The sequence below is a fragment of the Cherax quadricarinatus genome, chromosome 34 (assembly GCF_038502225.1).
Source record: "Cherax quadricarinatus isolate ZL_2023a chromosome 34, ASM3850222v1, whole genome shotgun sequence".
NCBI classification, from domain to species: Eukaryota; Metazoa; Arthropoda; class Malacostraca; order Decapoda; family Parastacidae; genus Cherax; species Cherax quadricarinatus.
In genome coordinates this window covers 11229190-11251244 of record NC_091325.1, presented here as the reverse complement: position 1 = coordinate 11251244, position 22055 = coordinate 11229190, and the positions used below count along the sequence as shown (strand labels likewise).

The 22055-nt window shown below is 41.0% G+C and overlaps 1 protein-coding gene across 10 annotated transcripts in view; it reads left to right on the top strand.

The window, feature by feature from the left end:
- pdm3 (pou domain motif 3) overlaps window positions 1-22055 on the top strand; it is a 1342109-nt gene that overhangs the window by 1128923 nt on the left and 191131 nt on the right. For all 10 annotated transcript variants that reach the window (XM_070091164.1, XM_053783632.2, XM_053783635.2 and 7 more), the window contains 2 exons: window positions 15501-16230; window positions 19344-19568. In XM_070091164.1, the coding sequence (XP_069947265.1) occupies window positions 15501-16230; window positions 19344-19568 (955 nt within the window). The remainder of the gene's footprint in view (window positions 1-15500; window positions 16231-19343; window positions 19569-22055) is intronic.

Here is a 22055-nt window from a genome sequence, read left to right as displayed (position 1 = left end):
CTGGAGTATAGTGTACAGCAGGGTAGCCTCGCTGGAGTATAGTGTACAGCAGGGTAACCTCGCTGGAGTATAGTGTACAGCAGGGTAGCCTCGCTGGAGTATAGTGTACAGCAGGGTAGCCTCGCTGGAGTATAGTGTACAGCAGGGTAGCCTCGCTGGAGTATAGTGTACAGCAGGGTAACCTCGCTGGAGTATAGTGTACAGCAGAGTAACCTCGCTGGAGTATAGTGTACAGCAGGGTAACCTCGCTGGAGTATAGTGTACAGCAGGGTAGCCTCGCTGGAGTATAGTGTACAGCAGGGTAACCTCGCTGGAGTATAGTGTACAGCAGAGTAACCTCGCTGGAGTATAGTGTACAGCAGGGTAACCTCGCTGGAGTATAGTGTACAGCAGGGTAACCTCGCTGGAGTATAGTGTACAGCAGGGTAACCTCGCTGGAGTATAGTGTACAGCAGGGTAACCTCGCTGGAGTATAGTGTACAGCAGTGTAACCTCGCTGGAGTATAGTGTACAGCAGGGTAACCTCGCTGGAGTATAGTGTACAGCAGGGTAACCTCGCTGGAGTATAGTGTACAGCAGGGTAACCTCGCTGGAGTATAGTGTACAGCAGGGCAACCTCGCTGGAGTATAGTGTACAGCAGGGCAACCTCGCTGGAGTATAGTGTACAGCAGAGTAACCTCGCTGGAGTATAGTGTACAGCAGGGTAACCTCGCTGGAGTATAGTGTACAGCAGGGTAACCTCGCTGGAGTATAGTGTACAGCAGGGTAACCTCGCTGGAGTATAGTGTACAGCAGGGTAACCTCGCTGGAGTATAGTGTACAGCAGGGTAACCTCGCTGGAGTATAGTGTACAGCAGGGTAACCTCGCTGGAGTATAGTGTACAGCAGGGTAACCTCGCTGGAGTATAGTGTACAGCAGGGTAACCTCGCTGGAGTATAGTGTACAGCAGGGTAACCTCGCTGGAGTATAGTGTACAGCAGGGTAACCTCGCTGGAGTATAGTGTACAGCAGAGTAACCTCGCTGGAGTATAGTGTACAGCAGGGTAACCTCGCTGGAGTATAGTGTACAGCAGGGTAACCTCGCTGGAGTATAGTGTACAGCAGGGTAACCTCGCTGGAGTATAGTGTACAGCAGGGTAACCTCGCTGGAGTATAGTGTATAGCAGGGTAGCCTCGCTGGAGTATAGTGTACAGCAGGGTAGCCTCGCTGGAGTATAGTGTACAGCAGGGTAGCCTCGCTGGAGTATAGTGTACAGCAGGGTAGCCTCGCTTGAGTATAGTGTACAGCAGGGTAGCCTCGCTGGAGTATAGTGTACAGCAGGGTAGCCTCGCTGGAGTATAGTGTACAGCAGGGTAGCCTCGCTGGAGTATAGTGTACAGCAGGGTAACCTCGCTGGAGTATAGTGTACAGCAGAGTAACCTCGCTGGAGTATAGTGTACAGCAGGGTAACCTCGCTGGAGTATAGTGTACAGCAGGGTAACCTCGCTGGAGTATAGTGTACAGCAGGGTAACCTCGCTGGAGTATAGTGTACAGCAGGGTAACCTCGCTGGAGTATAGTGTACAGCAGGGTAACCTCGCTGGAGTATAGTGTAGCCTCGCTGGAGTATAGTGTACAGCAGAGTAACCTCGCTGGAGTATAGTGTACAGCAGGGTAACCTCGCTGGAGTATAGTGTACAGCAGGGTAACCTCGCTGGAGTAGTATAGTGTACAGCAGGGTAACCTCGCTGGAGTATAGTGTACAGCAGAGTAACCTCGCTGGAGTATAGTGTACAGCAGGGTAACCTCGCTGGAGTATAGTGTACAGCAGAGTAACCTCGCTGGAGTATAGTGTACAGCAGGGTAACCTCGCTGGAGTATAGTGTACAGCAGGGTAACCTCGCTGGAGTATAGTGTACAGCAGGGTAACCTCGCTGGAGAATAGTGTACAGCAGGGTAACCTCGCTGGAGTATAGTGTACAGCAGGGCAACCTCGCTGGAGTATAGTGTACAGCAGGGCAACCTCGCTGGAGTATAGTGTACAGCAGGGCAACCTCGCTGGAGTATAATGTGCAACCTCGCAGTACAGCAGTAACCTCGCTGGAGTATAGTGTACAGCAGGGTAACCTCGCTGGAGTATAGTGTACAGCAGGGTAACCTCGCTGGAGTATAGTGTACAGCAGGGTAACCTCGCTGGAGTATAGTGTACAGCAGGGTAACCTCGCTCGAAGAGGTCTTGAAAATCGTAGGGTAGGTTAGGTTAGGTTAGGTTAGGTTAGGTTAGGTTAGGTTAGGTTAGGTAAGATGTATCAGGAAACAAGGCAGTTTTTTTGACACGTGTCTGAGTCACAGAGTGATCCACTGCTAGAGCTTTGGGTTATTTCAGTGAGGATTTCCGCTTGCTTATGTTGTTGATAGTGGATATAAATAACAATATCAACTGAACTGCTAAAGGAAGTTTGAATAAAAATTGACATGAAGAAGATTTAGAATATTTTTAAAGTCAATTTTGTTTTAAAGTTCGATATTTAAAATGCCTAGTGGTTTAAAGATAAGATCATTTTACATTTTATTAATAATACGATTGTAAATAACGCTGGAACCAGTTTAGAAACTAACTAGCATGCGTGGTTTAGTGGTCAGAGCACTGAGCAGACAAATTCATGCATAGGCCTGCCAAACATCGGTACGGATGGGGTTATACCTAGTTAAATGAATCTTATTGCAGCCAGCTGGCCCAGTGGCTTACGCGCTGGCCAGAAGTTTAACAACTCACTTGCCGCGGGTTCTATCCCCACCCGTACTGTTGTTCGTTTGTAATCGTGACATTACGATTTCGTAAGTCATGATGACAGGCTTGCCATATGCTCTAGTCTTGCCTCTTACTTGACTAGACTTACAGTTGTGAATCATACAACCTCTGTATATATTACCTTTCTGCGATATACCTAATATTACATTTATCATTCCTAATGAATAATGATTCGATTGTTTTAGGGGAATTTTCTTTATTAATCAAATACGTAGTATCCTAAACATTCTTTAGAACAAATCAGTACTTATTAGTTGAATGAATTCAAAGGCAAATAAACACAAATGTTTGAATTCAATTTTTCATAAATGCAAACACCTCCAGTAAATACACGTGTAGGATACTTATCATGAAGTATGACGCTGAACACACACACACAAAACAGGTCTAGTGTCTAATCGACATGTGCCTAGGACAAAATGGTAACTAACACACACGTACACACGGACACTCATTCACTCTTCTACCAGACTTAGGGTTCAGATAAATAAATTTATATATAAGTTAAAATTACATATAATATATATATATATATATATATGTATATATATATATACATATATATATATATACATATATATATATATATATATATATATATATATATATATATATATATATATATATTATATATATATATATATATATATATATATATATATATATATATATATATATATATATATATATATATATATATATATATATATATATATTCTCCAAACCGGTTGTATCCCACCGAGACAGGGTAACCCAATAACTATCATTAGTGAAAAAAACAATTAAAAAAATTCTAAACAGAATAGCCGTTCTATATCAAAAGAAAAATAAATTCTATTTAAATATATATATATATATATATATATATATATATATATATATATATATATATATATATATATATATATATATATATATATATATATATATATATATATATATATATATATATATATATATATATATATATATATGTATATATATATATATATTTATATATATATAATATGTATACATATATATATATATATATATATATATATATATATATATATATATATATATATATATATATATATATGTATATATATATATATATATATTTTATTTTTTTTTATTTTTTTTTTTTTTTTTTTTATCACACCGGCCGATTCCCACCAAGGCAGGGTGGCCCGAAAAAGAAAAACTTTCACCATCATTCACTCCATCACTGTCTTGCCAGAAGGGTGCTTTACACTACAGTTTTTAAACTGCAACATTAACACCCCTCCTTCAGAGTGCAGGCACTGTACTTCCCATCTCCAGGACTCAAGTCCGGCCTGCCGGTTTCCCTGAATCCCTTCATAAATGTTACTTTGCTCACACTCCAACAGCACGTCAAGTATTAAAAACCATTTGTCTCCATTCACTCCTATCAAACACGCTCACGCATGCCTGCTGGAAGTCCAAGCCCCTCGCACACAAAACCTCCTTTACCCCCCTCCCTCCAACCCTTCCTAGGCCGACCCCTACCCCGCCTTCCTTCCACTACAGACTGATACACTCTTGAAGTCATTCTGTTTCGCTCCATTCTCTCTACATGTCCGAACCACCTCAACAACCCTTCCTCAGCCCTCTGGACAACAGTTTTGGTAATCCCGCACCTCCTCCTAACTTCCAAACTACGAATTCTCTGCATTATATTCACACCACACATTGCCCTCAGACATGACATCTCCACTGCCTCCAGCCTTCTCCTCGCTGCAACATTCATCACCCACGCTTCACACCCATATAAGAGCGTTGGTAAAACTATACTCTCATACATTCCCCTCTTTGCCTCCAAGGACAAAGTTCTTTGTCTCCACAGACTCCTAAGTGCACCACTCACTCTTTTTCCCTCATCAATTCTATGATTCACCTCATCTTTCATAGACCCATCCGCTGACACGTCCACTCCCAAATATCTGAATACGTTCACCTCCTCCATACTCTCTCCCTCCAATCTGATATTCAATCTTTCATCACCTAATCTTTTTGTTATCCTCATAACCTTACTCTTTCCTGTATTCACCTTTAATTTTCTTCTTATGCACACCCTACCAAATTCATCCACCAATCTCTGCAACTTCTCTTCAGAATCTCCCAAGAGCACAGTGTCATCAGCAAAGAGCAGCTGTGACAACTCCCACTTTGTGTGTGATTCTTTATCTTTTAACTCCACGCCTCTTGCCAAGACCCTCGCATTTACTTCTCTTACAACCCCATCTATAAATATATTAAACAACCACGGTGACATCACACATCCTTGTCTAAGGCCTACTTTTACTGGGAAAAAATTTCCCTCTTTCCTACATACTCTAACTTGAGCCTCACTATCCTCGTAAAAACTCTTCACTGCTTTCAGTAACCTACCTCCTACACCAGACACTTGCAACATCTGCCACATTGCCCCCCTATCCACCCTGTCATACGCCTTTTCCAAATCCATAAATGCCACAAAGACCTCTTTAGCCTTATCTAAATACTGTTCACTTATATGTTTCACTGTAAACACCTGGTCCACACACCCCCTACCTTTCCTAAAGCCTCCTTGTTCATCTGCTATCCTATTCTCCGTCTTACTCTTAATTCTTTCAATTATAACTCTACCATACACTTTACCAGGTACACTCAACAGACTTATCCCCCTATAATTTTTGCACTCTCTTTTATCCCCTTTGCCTTTATACAAAGGAACTATGCATGCTCTCTGCCAATCCCTAGGTACCTTACCCTCTTCCATACATTTATTAAATAATTGCACCAACCACTCCAAAACTATATCCCCACCTGCTTTTAACATTTCTATCTTTATCCCATCAATCCCGGCTGCCTTACCCCCTTTCATTTTACCTACTGCCTCACGAACTTCCCCCACACTCACAACTGGCTCTTCCTCACTCCTACAAGATGTTATTCCTCCTTGCCCTATACACGAAACCACAGCTTCCCTATCTTCATCAACATTTAACAATTCCTCAAAATATTCCTTCCATCTTCCCAATACCTCTAACTCTCCATTTAATAACTCTCCTCTCCTATTTTTAACTGACAAATCCATTTGTTCTCTAGGCTTTCTTAACTTGTTAATCTCACTCCAAAACTTTTTCTTATTTTCAACAAAATTTGTTGATAACATCTCACCCACTCTCTCATTTGCTCTCTTTTTACATTGCTTCACCACTCTCTTAACTTCTCTCTTTTTCTCCATATACTCTTCCCTCCTTGCATCACTTCTACTTTGTAAAAACTTCTCATATGCTAACTTTTTCTCCCTTACTACTCTCTTTACATCATCATTCCACCAATCGCTCCTCTTCCCTCCTGCACCCACTTTCCTGTAACCACAAACTTCTGCTGAACACTCTAACACTACATTTTTAAACCTACCCCATACCTCTTCGACCCCATTGCCTATGCTCTCATTAGCCCATCTATCCTCCAATAGCTGTTTATATCTTACCCTAACTGCCTCCTCTTTTAGTTTATAAACCTTCACCTCTCTCTTCCCTGATGCTTCTATTCTCCTTGTATCCCATCTACCTTTTACTCTCAGTGTAGCTACAACTAGAAAGTGATCTGATATATCTGTGGCCCCTCTATAAACATGTACATCCTGAAGTCTACTCAACAGTCTTTTATCTACCAATACATAATCCAACAAACTACTGTCATTTCGCCCTACATCATATCGTGTATACTTATTTATCCTCTTTTTCTTAAAATATGTATTACCTATAACTAAACCCCTTTCTATACAAAGTTCAATCAAAGGGCTCCCATTATCATTTACACCTGGCACCCCAAACTTACCTACCACACCCTCTCTAAAAGTTTCTCCTACTTTAGCATTCAGGTCCCCTACCACAATTACTCTCTCACTTGGTTCAAAGGCTCCTATACATTCACTTAACATCTCCCAAAATCTCTCTCTCTCCTCTGCATTCCTCTCTTCTCCAGGTGCATACACGCTTATTATGACCCACTTCTCGCATCCAACCTTTACTTTAATCCACATAATTCTTGAATTTACACATTCATATTCTCTTTTCTCCTTCCATAACTGATCATTTAACATTACTGCTACCCCTTCCTTTGCTCTAACTCTCTCAGATACTCCAGATTTAATCCCATTTATTTCCCCCCACTGAAACTCTCCTACCCCCTTCAGCTTTGTTTCGCTTAGGGCCAGGACATCCAACTTCTTTTCATTCATAACATCAGCAATCATCTGTTTCTTGTCATCCGCACTACATCCACGCACATTTAAGCAACCCAGTTTTATAAAGTTTTTCTTCTTCTCTTTTTTAGTAATTGTATACAGGAGAAGGGGTTACTAGCCCATTGCTCCCGGCATTTTAGTCGCCTCATACGACACGCATGGCTTACGGAGGAAAGATTCTTTTCCACTTCCCCATGGACAATAGAAGAAATAAAAAAGAACAAGAGCTATTTAGAAAAAGGAGAAAAACCTAGATGTATGTATATATATATATGCATGTGCGTGTCTGTGAAGTGTGACCAAAGTGTAAGTAGGAGTAGCAAGATATCCCTGTTATCTTAGCGTGTTTATGAGACAGAAAAAGAAACCAGCAATCCTACCATCATGCAAAACAGTTACAGGTTTTTGTTTCACAGTCATCTGGCAGGACGGTAGTACTTCCCTGGGTGGTTGCTGTCTACCAACCTACTATATATACTATATATATATGTATATATATATATATATATATACTATATATATATACTATATATATGTATATATATATATATATTATTATATATATATATATATATATATATATATATATATATATATATATATATATATATATATATATAAGAAAACGAAAGTAGATGAAGGACTGACAAGGCTCATGTCTACTAAGGTTTTATAATTAAATAAAATGCGTAATTTTATGACTTTTCGAATTTGTCGAAACAAGGAGAATTCTGGTGCGAATTATATCACGGTGTGAAGTGCCTCGCTTTAATTAATACAAATTACATTAAGCACATATCTCATTAAGGTTATACAATAGTCATACTTCAGTTTATTCACCTAGGAACCAACTGTTGGCACCTTTTTGGGCTTGCATATTTGTTTGTGTTGTCTGCCTCTTGCTGCTGTCGTTGGCAGGCTTTGTGTCTACATGTTTGTATTTGTAATGATGACTGGAGTTACATTGTCTTTTGATGGAAAGGCTCTTGTTTTAATACCCCTTTCTGAGTTGTATCTTGCTGGACATTTCTTGCGTGTGTGTGTGTGTGTGTGTGTGAGAGAGAGAGAGAGAGAGAAAGAGAGAGAGAGAGAGAGAGAGACCGAGACCTTCTGGACCCGACGTGGTTAAATATTAATATGCCTGGAGCATTGCAATAATTCCCAGGTCTCTCCCCATCACTTTTCTGCAGCATTTCCATAAACACAATAGCCAGAGGCCTCCAGGGCTTTGCTCAGGACCGGTTCAGAGAGGCATAGAAACCCCCGCGTACACCTTCGCTGTCTGCTGTCTAAATGCTCTTTTGCTGGCGTCTGATTATAGTTTGTAGGTGCGAGAATGTTTTCTTGAGTGAGGAAATGACGAAGACAAGTGACAATGAGAAACCGCAAACTATTTTCGATGGCTGGTGGATTAATAGATTTTAGCTTTACCAAGCTTGCAAACAGCTAGTTTTTTTTTTCCCACGATGTTGGTTTCATATACAATAGAGAGGTCGCATACTTCGGATACACCCATGTTTGTTTTACACAAAATTAAGCTTGGCTACTGCGGCTTGTTGTGGTTCGTATGTGTGAAGGGAAAGAGGGAGTAAGGGATACGAAGAAGAACGGGAGAACAAAGCAGTAAACGAAGGGATGGGGAGGCGAGAGGAATGAAAAAAGTCAGAGCGGGTCAGTAGATAGTTGGCCACGAATTAAGTCTCTCTAGGACGTGTAGTGGGGTAGTGTTGAGAGTGCTGAGAAGGGTGTGCGAGGTGTTGAGTGTGATGGAGTAAAGGTGTATTAGACGTAGGGTGATGTGTGGTGTGGTACAGTGTGTAATGCATTGGTATGGTGCAGTGTTAAGTGTAATGCATTGTCATGTTGAAGTGTGATCTGTGGCGCACTGGTGTGATGCAGAATGATGCGCAATGCGCTTGTGTGTGGTGCGGTGTGATATTGGTGTGTGAGTTGTGTGATGAAATACAGTACAAGTACAAGAACGATAAAGTGGCAGAAGAATGAGCGAGAGACGAAGAAGCTAAGAGTAAATACTTCACGAGAGAGTGATAAGGAAGTGCGGGAACCTGATGATGAGAGTATCAGGAAGTTATCTCAGTGAGCATCTCGCTACAGTACGGAGCAGCGGGAAGACATTTCTCATATTTACCGTCAGTTCGGACTGACCTTCCTCTTCAGATGGTATCTTGTTCTTTGTGGAAACTGTTCGGCTTACTCGGCCGTGCTGAGGAGTGATCGTTGGTTGATTTTTGCAATATATACCAGGTGAGAGGTGATGGTAATATGATGTGTGTGTGTGTGTGTGTGCACGTATATTTACGGTGTTGTAGTGAGTAAGATGGGCTTGTGTGGGGTGGAGTGTAAGCTGCCCCGCCTCATGACTTAAAATAGACTGGCTGTTTTACTAACCTAACCTCTCGGCCCCAATCATTTCTACTTTTGAAATAGTATATGGAATTCGAGTGTGTGTGTTATTCGTGCGAGATAGTATGTAAATGTGAGCGTTATCGAGTACGTGTGCTCGTTTTGCGTGTACGTGAGTGAAGAAGCTTGCACTACAGCGAGGGAGTATGTTCACTCATTTTTTTTTTTTTTTTTTTTTTAAGATTTCTGTATATCATTTTTGAGCTACTTTGTTGTGTCATCAATATACTTCCAAATTATATATGATTATCCTCCTCTTCCCTTCTCATCATCTATCTTACATCATCCCCCTCTTATCATCCTTCTTTCATCATCCCTCTTTCATCGTCACTCTTTCATCATCCCTCTCTCATCATCCCTATTTTATCATCCCTCTCTCTTCAATCTCTCAACCTCCCTCTCTCATCCTCCTTGTCAATATCACCTTCCTCTCTCTCTCTCTCTCTCTCTCTCTCTCTCTCTCTCTCTCTCTCTCTCTCTCTCTCTCTCTCTCTCTCTCTCTCTCTCTCTCTCTCTCTCTCTCTCTCTCTCCCTAAAATACATTGCTCTTCCTTTTTATCGAGCAGATGATTAGTAGCCAGAATATTACATATAATCATGGACGAATTTGGTCAAGAACTCAGAGTTATGATCAAATTCATAAATCCTCATTAAAGGTCCGGACTTTGCTAAGCCATGTGTAATATTAATGGCGATAATCAAAGTTTTTGTTGACGAGAAAATCTGAATATATGAGCTTCAGAAACTTGGAGGTCCGATCTTATTATGTGTTCATATATACATTGGTATTTCGCTACTAGCATTTGGCAAATTATATATATATATATATATATATATATATATATATATATATATATATATATATATATATATATATATATGTGTGTGTGTGTGCGTGTGCGTGTGTGTGTGTGTGTTTGTGTGTGTGTGTGTTTGTGTGTGTGTGTGTAAAATATCATGACATGATAACAAGCAAGCAAAAATAGCCGTCATCAATCACAACTCATTATTCTACATTGTAATCATTGCCAAGTGTTAGGCTATATATTAGTGGCGGGGCCGGACAGCCCAAGTTATCGTCTGATGTAAATACTCTCATCTTTACCGAGACTAAGTGGCTGGCGGGCTTCGAGAACTATTAAGCGGGTATCCCAGGCAAGCATCTTCAGAGTTTTCCGTACACACTGAAATACACGTGTATGTGTGTGTGTGTGTGTGTGTGTGTGTGTGTGTGTGTGTGTGTGTGTGTGTGTGTGTGTGTGTGTGTGTGTGTGAGCTGCACAAAGGAAGCACTGCTTACACACGTTAAGGAAAGGGATATACCTCAAAGTCATTTCCTTTCATGGAAAAGTTTAAAACTATATGCGATTGTGTTTGAATTAACCAGTAGTAATTTTAAAAAAAGATTTCGTGTGGTTCTTGTAGAGATGATGGGATGGGAGGTTAAACTATTAATAATTCGTTTTGTAGAACTGTCTGTGTTATAGTGGGTAGATCTGAGAGAAGTAATCCAGGGTAGGAATCACAGCTTGTAGAAAGTCATCCGTTGCCTAAAGTAAGAAGGATGTGTTGGTAGCCAGGTACGACAATCTCTTCAGGGACAGTATGACAACATAATTTGCGTAAATAAAAGCTAAATAAGCACGTAGACGAATGTAAGAAATTAACTCTTTGAGAATGGATGCAAGTGGTTGTGTCAGGTGTGTGAGAGAGAGATGGACAAAGGTTCGAGGCTGTGGTCCTCCTCTTCTCAGGTGTAGAGTGACGGGTGTGAGATTGCGTTTGTTAGCGGATGATGGATGACGCTCGTTCACGATAAGAGCTCAGGCATCAGAGGAGTTGTTTACATTTTTAAGGGTTGATTTTTAAGTGTACATTATCTCTGCATGAATATTAAATGCACAACTGTAAGTATTTGGGATCATTTTATTATTATATGATGGCCAATTGCAAGTATGTGGGTTTTTGATACAGAGATGAAATGGGAGACAGTATGTATGTATGAACTTGGCATTAGTGTTAAATGGTTGATTGCTAGTGTGTAAATTCTGTTGATGGATACAGATTTGTCAGTTTGACAAGCTTTCATCTATGACTGTCAAGTTGCTGGTATAGTATTTTTAGAAGACATATCCAGCCGAAATGAAATCCACCTTCTGTCAAATGTTCACAGAGACCATATTTCAGGCATTTACATCAGAAGATGACTATGCATCATTCTAAGATTACATGATTTCCAAACACAATAGTACAGTATTTTAAGTCTGCCGCTGCTGTGTACTTTAACAGAGCAGGAATACATAGTCATAGACCGCAGTAACTCTATGTGCAGAAGTACAGGAATCTCTAATACACTTGCCTTGCTACAAGGTTAAAATCAAGCGATACAAAGGAACAGGCGAGAAACTCAGTGTGCCTCATTCACTAAACGACCAAACTTTTATTCTGTTCCACTGACATATATACCTTCTAACACCCATGGCTATTTACACCACTGCCTAAACATTGCCGACAAATGATGCTACTCTCACTAAATAAGTTACCTGACGTTTCCTTCGGTTTTCCAAGTTTTAAGACTGCAACAGTTAGAAGAACAGTAAACTAGAAGTCATTTTAAAATGCAGGAAAAGAAAGAAATATTTAGCTAATTCACGGGAAGGGTAAGCTTATGTCAACCCGTCAAGCTGATTTACTACCCTGATCAAAACACTCTAAGATTCAACACTTAAATGGCAGTACTTGGAATTCCTCATAACAAAAACAAAGATAAATAGTAATCTCTCATTCCAGAAAATTAACACACGATCGAGGTACTAATGTATTTTCATGGCAGGGTACATTTCTATTTTTTTTTATTAATATGATTTGGATTTGCTTTTAAATATTTCACGTGTCAGATAGATCATCCTCAGAGATGATAATATCTATATTTATGTAATTCCAGGAACTGCTAAAATAAAATAATCAAGACTTTTTACACAGCAGCCTCATTGTCCATCCGAAGTTTGCCACTTTAGGTCATCCTGCTTGATGGGTGTACTAGCTAACCATTTTTTATTTGGACCTTTCAAAAATGCATAATTTGGACATTTCAAAAGTGCATAATTTGTGTGGAATTATTTTTGGTAATAAAAAAATTGTTCAGTGAAAACATTTTGTGTGAACGAAATATGAATGGAGACGCAAGTCTCACTTGGCAGCCAGACTTAGTGTGCAGAGTCCGTGTGAGGCGTTCTAGTTTAATGCGGAAAGCCTCATTATTCAATTTGTTACACTTGAGCTGAGGATACGAGCTGTGGTATTTTGGGTGCTCCCTTACTCTCTTCTCCCTTACTGCTGGACAGAAGAGAAAAAAAATAACAAAGCAGTTGACAGCGTTATTTAAAAAAAAATAGCAATTAACGTTTATTTGTTCAGAAATTTTCACAAAGAAGGTTGCTGCCATCAGCACCCGTTTTCAAATGTCTTAACAATTTGAATTAATCAATGACAGTTTGCCACTGTCGTGATTAACATACTTCCATTTCATATATATCGTAATAAAAATATAATAAAACAATTCTAATCTCATTAGTTAAGTGAAAACCGTATTCATAATTTACTTCAAATCATAGGTTTATTAGTCACTGCAAAATTGTAATGAAATGTTGAATCTCCTAGCATTTTTAGGCCGATAAACTGAATTCCTGGAGTCAAAGTGAAGCACCAACACACCAGATAACCGGAAAACTTTCGTTTAAAAGATAATCCTATATTTCAACACTAAATCACAAGTCTCCACACAAACTTCAACAGGCACAAGATGTTAGTAATTCTAAACTCTTTTTTTTTTTAATGAAGGTAGATAAACACACTAGTTGCAAAAGAAGTCATGACTTAATAACGCTCAGCACAGAATGAAGCATTTCCTCAGTTAAAGTTTGTTCTGTACGTTGTGGCTTCGTCTTCATTCTTGTCTTGTATGTATTGTTGTGAAAATCATGTCCTGGCAGATGAACTTGGCTTTATTCCGCTCCTTCACTTGGAGGGCCTCGTTCTAAGGTTGAAATATAAAGTATTCATCCTAACCTCTTGTTTTATTGTCTCTGGGGACTTGTTTAGGTCACTGACTAGTGTTGATTGCACTTTTGAGTTCATTGATGTGAGTTTGTTGTTTAACAAACTCGCACTTTGTTAAAATTTGATGTTAGTGTTTACTTCATTACGAATTAAAAATGAGTGTGTGTGTGTGTGTGTGTGTGTGTGTGTGTGTGTGTGTGTGTGTGTGTGTGTGTGTGTGTGTGTGTGTGTGTGTGTGTGTGTGTGTGTGTGTGTGTGTGTGTGTGTGTGTGTGTGTGTGTGTGTGTGTGTGTGTGTGTGTGTGTGTGTGTGTGTGTGTGTGTGTGTGTGTGTGTGTGTGTGTGTGTGTGTGTGTGTAGCCGAATGATCTTACATTCTTTTTCCCTATAAACATTGCGTTGTCTCTGATTTAAGTGTGGGCTCTGAGCTCCGTAGTCATAAATCCAAGGTCACGTCCACACAGAAAGGTTGGCAGTGCGGTAAGTCGTTGGTCTCTCAGTACACCGAGTGAACGTTGCCGTTCATGCATTTACTGCAAGAAAGATGTTACTGATTCTGATTATTATTATTATTATTATTATTATTATTATTATTATTATTATTATTATTATTATTATTATTATTATTATTATTATTACTCATGAAAGGTCGCACATCGCCAACGCAACACCACCCTAGGATTTCAGATTCTCAAAGAACAAATGATTTTCCTTCAAAGCGAATAAATCGTTGCATAATTTTCATCTCTCTTTTCGACAGAGAGCTATCACTAACAGTCTGACTGGCCAAGAGACCGAGTCAAGATTAGGGGACGGAGGAGCGAGCCTCCATCGATCCTGGCGCTGAATGACCGTCATAATATTTGTCATTACTAATCATATTATCGTCGTCCTCAAGAATGTCTATAGATTATATGACTTTGAGAGCCAATACATGTACCGCTGAAAGCTTCTGGGGCTATGGGAAGAGACAGTTGGGTCACAGTTAGTGCCGCTGATACAAACATGTCACCAGAGGTGTTTATAAAATCATATCATCATAAGCTTCGTGGATCTGTGGTGCAGTTTGGATCATAGAGTTTGGATCATGCGAGGATCATAGAGTCCCCGTCTATTCTTTTGTTATAATATATATATATATATATATATATATATATATATATATATATATATATATATATATATATATATATATATACATATATATTATTGTAACCACGAACGAGTGGTATTTAATCAATAACAACATTGCGACCTACTGGCCAAGGACTCGAACCCATGTCGTTTTGGCCCGCCTCATGGTGAGCGAAAATTACATGACGCTCTAACCCACGGGACCCACCAATTTGGTGGTCCTGTAGGTTAGAGCGTCATGTGATTTTCGCTCACCATGAGGCGGGCCAAAAGCAGATGAGTTCGAGTCCTTAGCTAGTCGCAGTGTTATAGTTTATTTATATATAAGAGTAATAATATAAAAATAGTAATAATATTTATAAATAATAGTAATAATAATAATGTAATAATAATAATGTTATATATATATAATGTTTATATATATATATATTCATATATATATATAAACATTATATATATATATATATATTCATATATATATATATATGTTTATATATATATATATATATATATATATATATATATATATATATATATATATATATAAACAAGGAGTCTTATTATTATTACTATTATTTTTGTAAGTATTATAGTTGTTTCTAGTATTTTTTTATTATATTTGCAATGACATGTTTTTACCTTAAGTGTAATTCAGTGCCTGGTTAATGTGAGTGAATCAAGACTGATCCGATGAAAAGGAGGGTAGCTACAGTTGCTCGGATCCAGAGCTCTTTGCAAGCATCAAGGGATCTCTCTCTACGAGAGGAGGATTTAGGATGTGAGTTCCCACAGGGATTATTTTTTTTTTTACCCGCAGTGACCCCATGTCTCTTCTCTCCTCCCGACAGGACCCACCGCCACCGCCGTTCGGATCGTCGCCGCAGCCGCAGTCGCCGCCGTTGTCGCAGGTGCCCGAACACCTGTTGTTGGCCGTTAACAGTATCACCAGCGCCGCCTCTGGCCTCGCCAACGCCAGTATCACCAGTACCACCAATCCTGCAACTCCTTCCCCCGTCAATGCCGTCAACGGAGGCGGCACCCACAATGGAGGACCCACCCATAACGGCGGGCCCACCCACAATGGTGGGCCCACCCATAATGGCGGGCCCACCCACAACGGCGGGCCCACCCACAACGGTGGGCCCACCCACAACGGTGGGCCTACCCACAACGGCGGGCCCACCCACAACGGCGGGCCCACCCACAACGGCGGGCCCACCCACGGGGGTGGAGGAGTTAATAGCCATGGAGGAACCACCACACCCCCCGCCCACACGCCCAATAACTGCGGAGCCCAGCAGCAGCAGCAACAACAACAACAACAACAACAACAGCAACAGCAGCAACAACAGCAGCAGCAGCAGCAACAACAACAGCAACAACAACAGCAACAACAGCAGCAACAACAGCAACAACAGCAACAGCAACAACAACAGCAGCAGCAACAACAGCACTTGGGCTGCCACGGCAACGGGGGCAACACTTGCAGTGGGAACAACGGCGGCCACAACCACAGCAACGGCGGTCACAGTATCTGTCCGGGCCCCCACACGCCTACCTCCATCGCCCCGCCCACAGGTACGCCCACATCCTTACCACCCTTATTATATACAACGCCTACAGTATCACTCACAACACCTTCCATAACCACCAGGTCCTCCCTCACACTTATAGTACTCACCCCATCACACTATCATACTCCAATCACGCCTATCATACTCACCCCATCACACTATCATACTCCAATCACGCCTATCATACTCACCCCATCACACTATCATACTCCAATCACGCCTATCATACTCACCCCATCACACTATCATACTCCAATCACGCCTATCATACTCACCCCATCACACTATCATACTCCAATCACGCCTATCATACTCACCCCATCACACTATCATACTCCAATCACGCCTATCATACTCACCCCATCACACTATCATACTCCAATCACGCCTATCATACTCACCCCATCACACTATCATACTCCAATCACGCCTATCATACTCACCCCACCACACCTATCATACTCACCCCATCACACCTATCATACTCACCCCATCACACCTATCATAGTCACCCCATCACACCTATCATATTCACCCCACCACACCTATCATACTCACCCCATCACACCTATCATACCTCATGACACCTACCATACTCACCCTATCACACCTTATACACTCACCTCATGACACCTACCATACTCACCCCATCACACCTACCATATTCACCCCATCACACCTATCATACTCCCATCACACCCATCATAATCACCCCATCACATCTATCATACTCAACCCATCACATCTATCATTCTCATCCATCATACCTATCATACTCCATCACACCTATCATACTCACTCCATCACACCTATCATACTCCCATCACACCCATCATAATCACCCCATCACATCTATCATACACCATCACACCTATCATTCTCACCCCATCACACCTATCATACTCACCCCATCACATCTATCATACTCACCCCATCACACCTAGCATTCTCACACCATCACACTTATCACACTCAACCCGTCACACCTATCATACTCATCTCGTCACACCTATCATACTCACCCCGTCACACCTATCATACTCACCCCCGTCACACCTATCACACTCACCCCTGTCACACCTATCATACTCGCCCCCGTCACACCTTTCATACTCACCCCTGTCACACCTATCACACTCACCCCCGTCACACCTATCATACTCACCCCATCACACCTATCATACTCATCCCGTCACACCTATCAGACTCACCCCCCGTCACACCTATCATACTCACCCGCGTCACACCTGTCATACTCACCCCCGTCACACCTATCATACTCGCCCCATCACATCTATTATACTCACCACTTCACACCTATCATACTCCAATCACACCTTTCATACTCCCAGTACCTCTATCATTCTCACCCCATCACACCTATCACACTCACCCCCACCACACCTATTATACTCACCCCATCACATCTATCATACTCATCCCCATCACACTTACCATTCTCACCCTCGTCACACCTATCATACTCCCATCATACCTATCGTTCTCACCCTATCACATCTATCATTCTCAACCCATCACACCTTTCATACTCCCGTCACACCTCTCATTCTCATCCCCGTCAACCCTATAATACTCACCCCCGTCAAATCTATCATACCCACACCCTCTTACCTATCATACTCACCCCATCACACCTTTCATACTGACCCCTTCACCCCTATCATACTCACCCCCGTTGCACCTATAATACTCCCATCATACCTATCATATTCACCCCCTCACTCCTACCATACTCACCCCCGTCACACCTATAACACTCACCCCCGTCACACCTATCATACTCACCCCATCACACCTGTAATACTCCCATCACACCTATCATACTCAACCCCCTCACACGTATCATACTCACCCAGTCACACCTAATATACTCACCCCATCACACCTATAATACTCCCATCACACCTATCATACTCACCCCCCTCACTCCTATCGTACTCACCCCCATCACATCTATCATACTCACCCCCGTCACACCTATCATTCTCACCCCCGTCACACCTATGATACTCACCCCATCACACCTATCATACTCACCCCATCACACCTATCATACTCACCCCATCAAACCTATCATACCCCATCACACCTATCATACTCACCCCATCACACCTATCATACCCATCACACCTATCATACTCAACATGCCCTCATCCACACTCACTCCACCTCTCACACTAACCACGCCCAGATCCATCACACCTGCAACTCCATCCACACTCGCAATACCACTGCACCCACCACACCCAAAAAGTAAGGACCCCAATCGCACCCACTACACAAGGTGAATATACAACTCAGTGCTTACAGCAGTGCATAAATAAATGGTTCAGAGTTCTATTACCGAGAAGGAGACGTATGGGCAAATCTTACACATGTTCCTGCTGTTCGACTAGCAGTAATTAGATACTTGAGAGTTAATCGACTCGTGTAGGTCGCATCCTGGAGTAAGGTCAGATGTTAATAATAAGAATAACGAAGGCAGGGACACCACGAGCGTAACTCGGCTCTACTACTACTATTACTACTATTACTACTACTACTACTACTACTACTACTACTACTACTACTGCTACTACTACTACTACTACTACTACTACTACTACTACTACTACTACTACTGCTACTTCTACTACTGCCACTACTACTACTGCTACTACTACTACTGCTACTACTACTACTACTACTATTACACACACATACACATACACACAGGCACACACAAAAATGGTTCATTTTATTATATCATCTTCAAATGCATAATTATCATATTTTTTTGAAATGCTCTTTAAATACACTAAAAGTGTCTATTCTCAGAAGGCAGAAAGTGCCAAAAGTCTCGCCTGTATTATCAGACCTTAAAAGTTTTTAATTAATTTTATTCTCCTCTTATATTTTAATCAAAATTAAAAATTCATTTCCTCAACTTCCTCGATGGGCTGTGTCTCCTCTCCCAACTTTCTAATATCTCTCAGAATTAAAGTGCTACTCAGTTTGTCTTGTGTTTATGTCGCCCATACAATATTAATAGGTGTAATTAATCATTCAAGAAAAAATACTTTGCATATAATCTAAAATGCTTTCGAAACCTCGCAGGATTCAACGAGCACAGCGGACATCCTGCGCCGTCGCCATTCTCGACAGCCAATGGAGTATTTCCTCGAAAGAGTCCACCAGTGAGCACCCAGAATCCCAATCATATGACGAGTCACGTGACAACCCTCCCTTCATCCATTGGTCGTCTCACGCTGGGTCTGGCCAGCCACTACGCACCTTCGCCAATACCCGAACAAGAAGAAATACAGTCACCTGTAAGCTCCGGTGAGTAAAATTTGTTTACTTAACTGTAGCTGTTTCTCCTACTAAAAGTTTCAAATATGACTTAATAAGAAAAGACGAGGTGAGGAATGGATAATATCGCAGAGGTCGTGACTCCGTTCCAACCGGCACACGCTGTTCTCAATGGTCATCCCACGTTGAGCGAAAGCTCATTGTGGCTCTAACTAGCTGAAGCATAGAGAGTTCAGGGAGGTTGATAGACCGTTGGGGCAGAATGGGGTTCTTGGTATCCCTTATTAGCAATGGGAGGGGAAGGGAAATGTTTTCGTTCTAGTGTTCTCAATGGTCATCCCACCTTGAGCGAAAGCTCATTGTGGCTCTACTGGCCGAAGCATAGAGAGTTCGGGGAGGTTGATAGACCGTTGGGGCAAAATAGGGTTCTTGGTATCCCTTATTAGCAATGGGAGGGGAAGGGGAGTGTTTTCGTTCTAGTGGTAAAAAAAAGGACTATGGTGTTCCATGAGAGTATAGACAGACTTCGATTGACCCATTACCTTCAAATCTTCAGTAATCCTCGCTGTGGTAAGAATGTTCTTTGGTGACCTTTAAAAAAATGTAAAAGTTCTTTGTAATCCTTGGAAACAAATAAGAAACAGCTTCTGTGGTCCATTGTGATGTCTGATGTTCACTGTCAGCCTAATATGGCACAAAATTGTAACTGGTGACTTCAGTTATAATGAACCAAAAGCACTAGTACCAGATCACCTTTAATAGCTCTGGATGGTACTTCGTGAAATTATATATTCTATAGTGGCGCCTTTCATTCTTTACGAGCCTTTGTGGTATATGGTAACTTCTCATGATCCTTTGTAATGACTACATGTTTTTAATGCCTGAAGACCACTGATAACTTTGGGTAGCACCTGCAACTTGGTATGGTATTTATTGGTATCGTGGGACCTTAGATTTTTATCAAAGATGCCTGTTGTTTATTGATTAACCTTAGTTATATATGAATGTTATTGACACCTGATTAACAATGACTCTGAGAGGCATCTAGTGGCTTTTGGTGGCTTTTACTAAAACGTTGTGTTATGTTATGGCCTTTCGTGGTACCTCTGATATCTTATGTTTTTTTAACTAGTAACATTAATGGACTGTAATGGTACCTGATGATATTCCACAAATACTGATTATTCTCAAAAATATTCGCAAAGCAAATCTCGGTGAAGGAATTTGCCAGTTTTCGCTTGGAATGCAACGATTGCAAGTTTATTATCTATGTTAGTTTATTTGACAAATTTGCATCTACAATGCCCAAACTAACTGGTTGTGACTGTCCATAAGATGCATCAGACATTATGAATCGAAGCTGTTTAGAAGGGGCATATACTAGTTATATCACGGAAGAAACCCTAACCCTTTTAAAACTAAAATTCGCAGATTGCCACGTAGACAAAGAAGTAAAATGCTCATTTTTTTTCTAATTACGATGCACCATCGTTGAATGTCTGAAGTCTACCAAAAGAGGATCATCAAGTTATTGCACAGAAGCCAAAATCGTAATGGTTTCATAGAACTGTCCAAAGAGCATATATATGTCATGATTATTGCATGACCTTTCCTAGTTATAGTATACTAGTTTTGAAAATTTAAAGGTATTATAATGAGACGTTCTCAAGTTAAAAACAAAAATCTAATATAGCCACTAAAAATGGTTTTCAGTATATTTTTGCCTCTTAGTCTGTCTCTCTGTCTGCCTGTCTGTCTGTCTCTCTCTGTCTATCTGTCTGTCTGTCTGTCTGTCTCTCTCTCTCTCTCTCTCTCTCTCTCTCTCTCTCTCTCTCTCTCTCTCTCTCTCTCTCTCTCTCTCTCTCTCTCTCTCTCTCTTTTTTTTACACAGGGTTTGACAAGGTTAGGTTAAGGATCCCTAGCTTTATTGACAAGCTATTTACAGGTTAAGGATTCCTAACTTTATTGGCAAGCTAAGAGCTGTTACCTACATCAGCTCATTTGAAAGCATTTTTATTGTTATGAAACATACAAGTAGGGAACAGGATGAAGTTGGAGCCATCTGTGGGCCATCATTTTCATTTGATCAACTGACTTTATCTCGTTGACATCATTATGCTGTACGAATGTGTTCCATACTCGAGTCATCCTGGGGATGAATGATCTCAGATGGAGTGATGTTATGGAGAAGGGTACAGCCAGAGTGAAGTTGCTGCTTTCTGCCCGTCTTGTGGCATAAAAGCTTGTTTCACGCTGTCCTCGAAGTGGATCCAAGTGTGGCACTTTGACAGTATTGGCCTTGTACATAACAGTAAGGCCACCCACATCCCTCCTGTGTTGAAGGCTCTGCTGAAATGACAGATCTATCCAGGATGGGTCCAGACGAGAGATGAGACATCTTGCTCTGTTCTCTACTCTGTCAAGCAGTCGCAGATGAGAGGAAGGGCAGGCAAACCAAGAAAGTTGAGCATACTCAAGGTGTGAGCGTACTTGTGCCTCGTACAGAATCTTGCAACC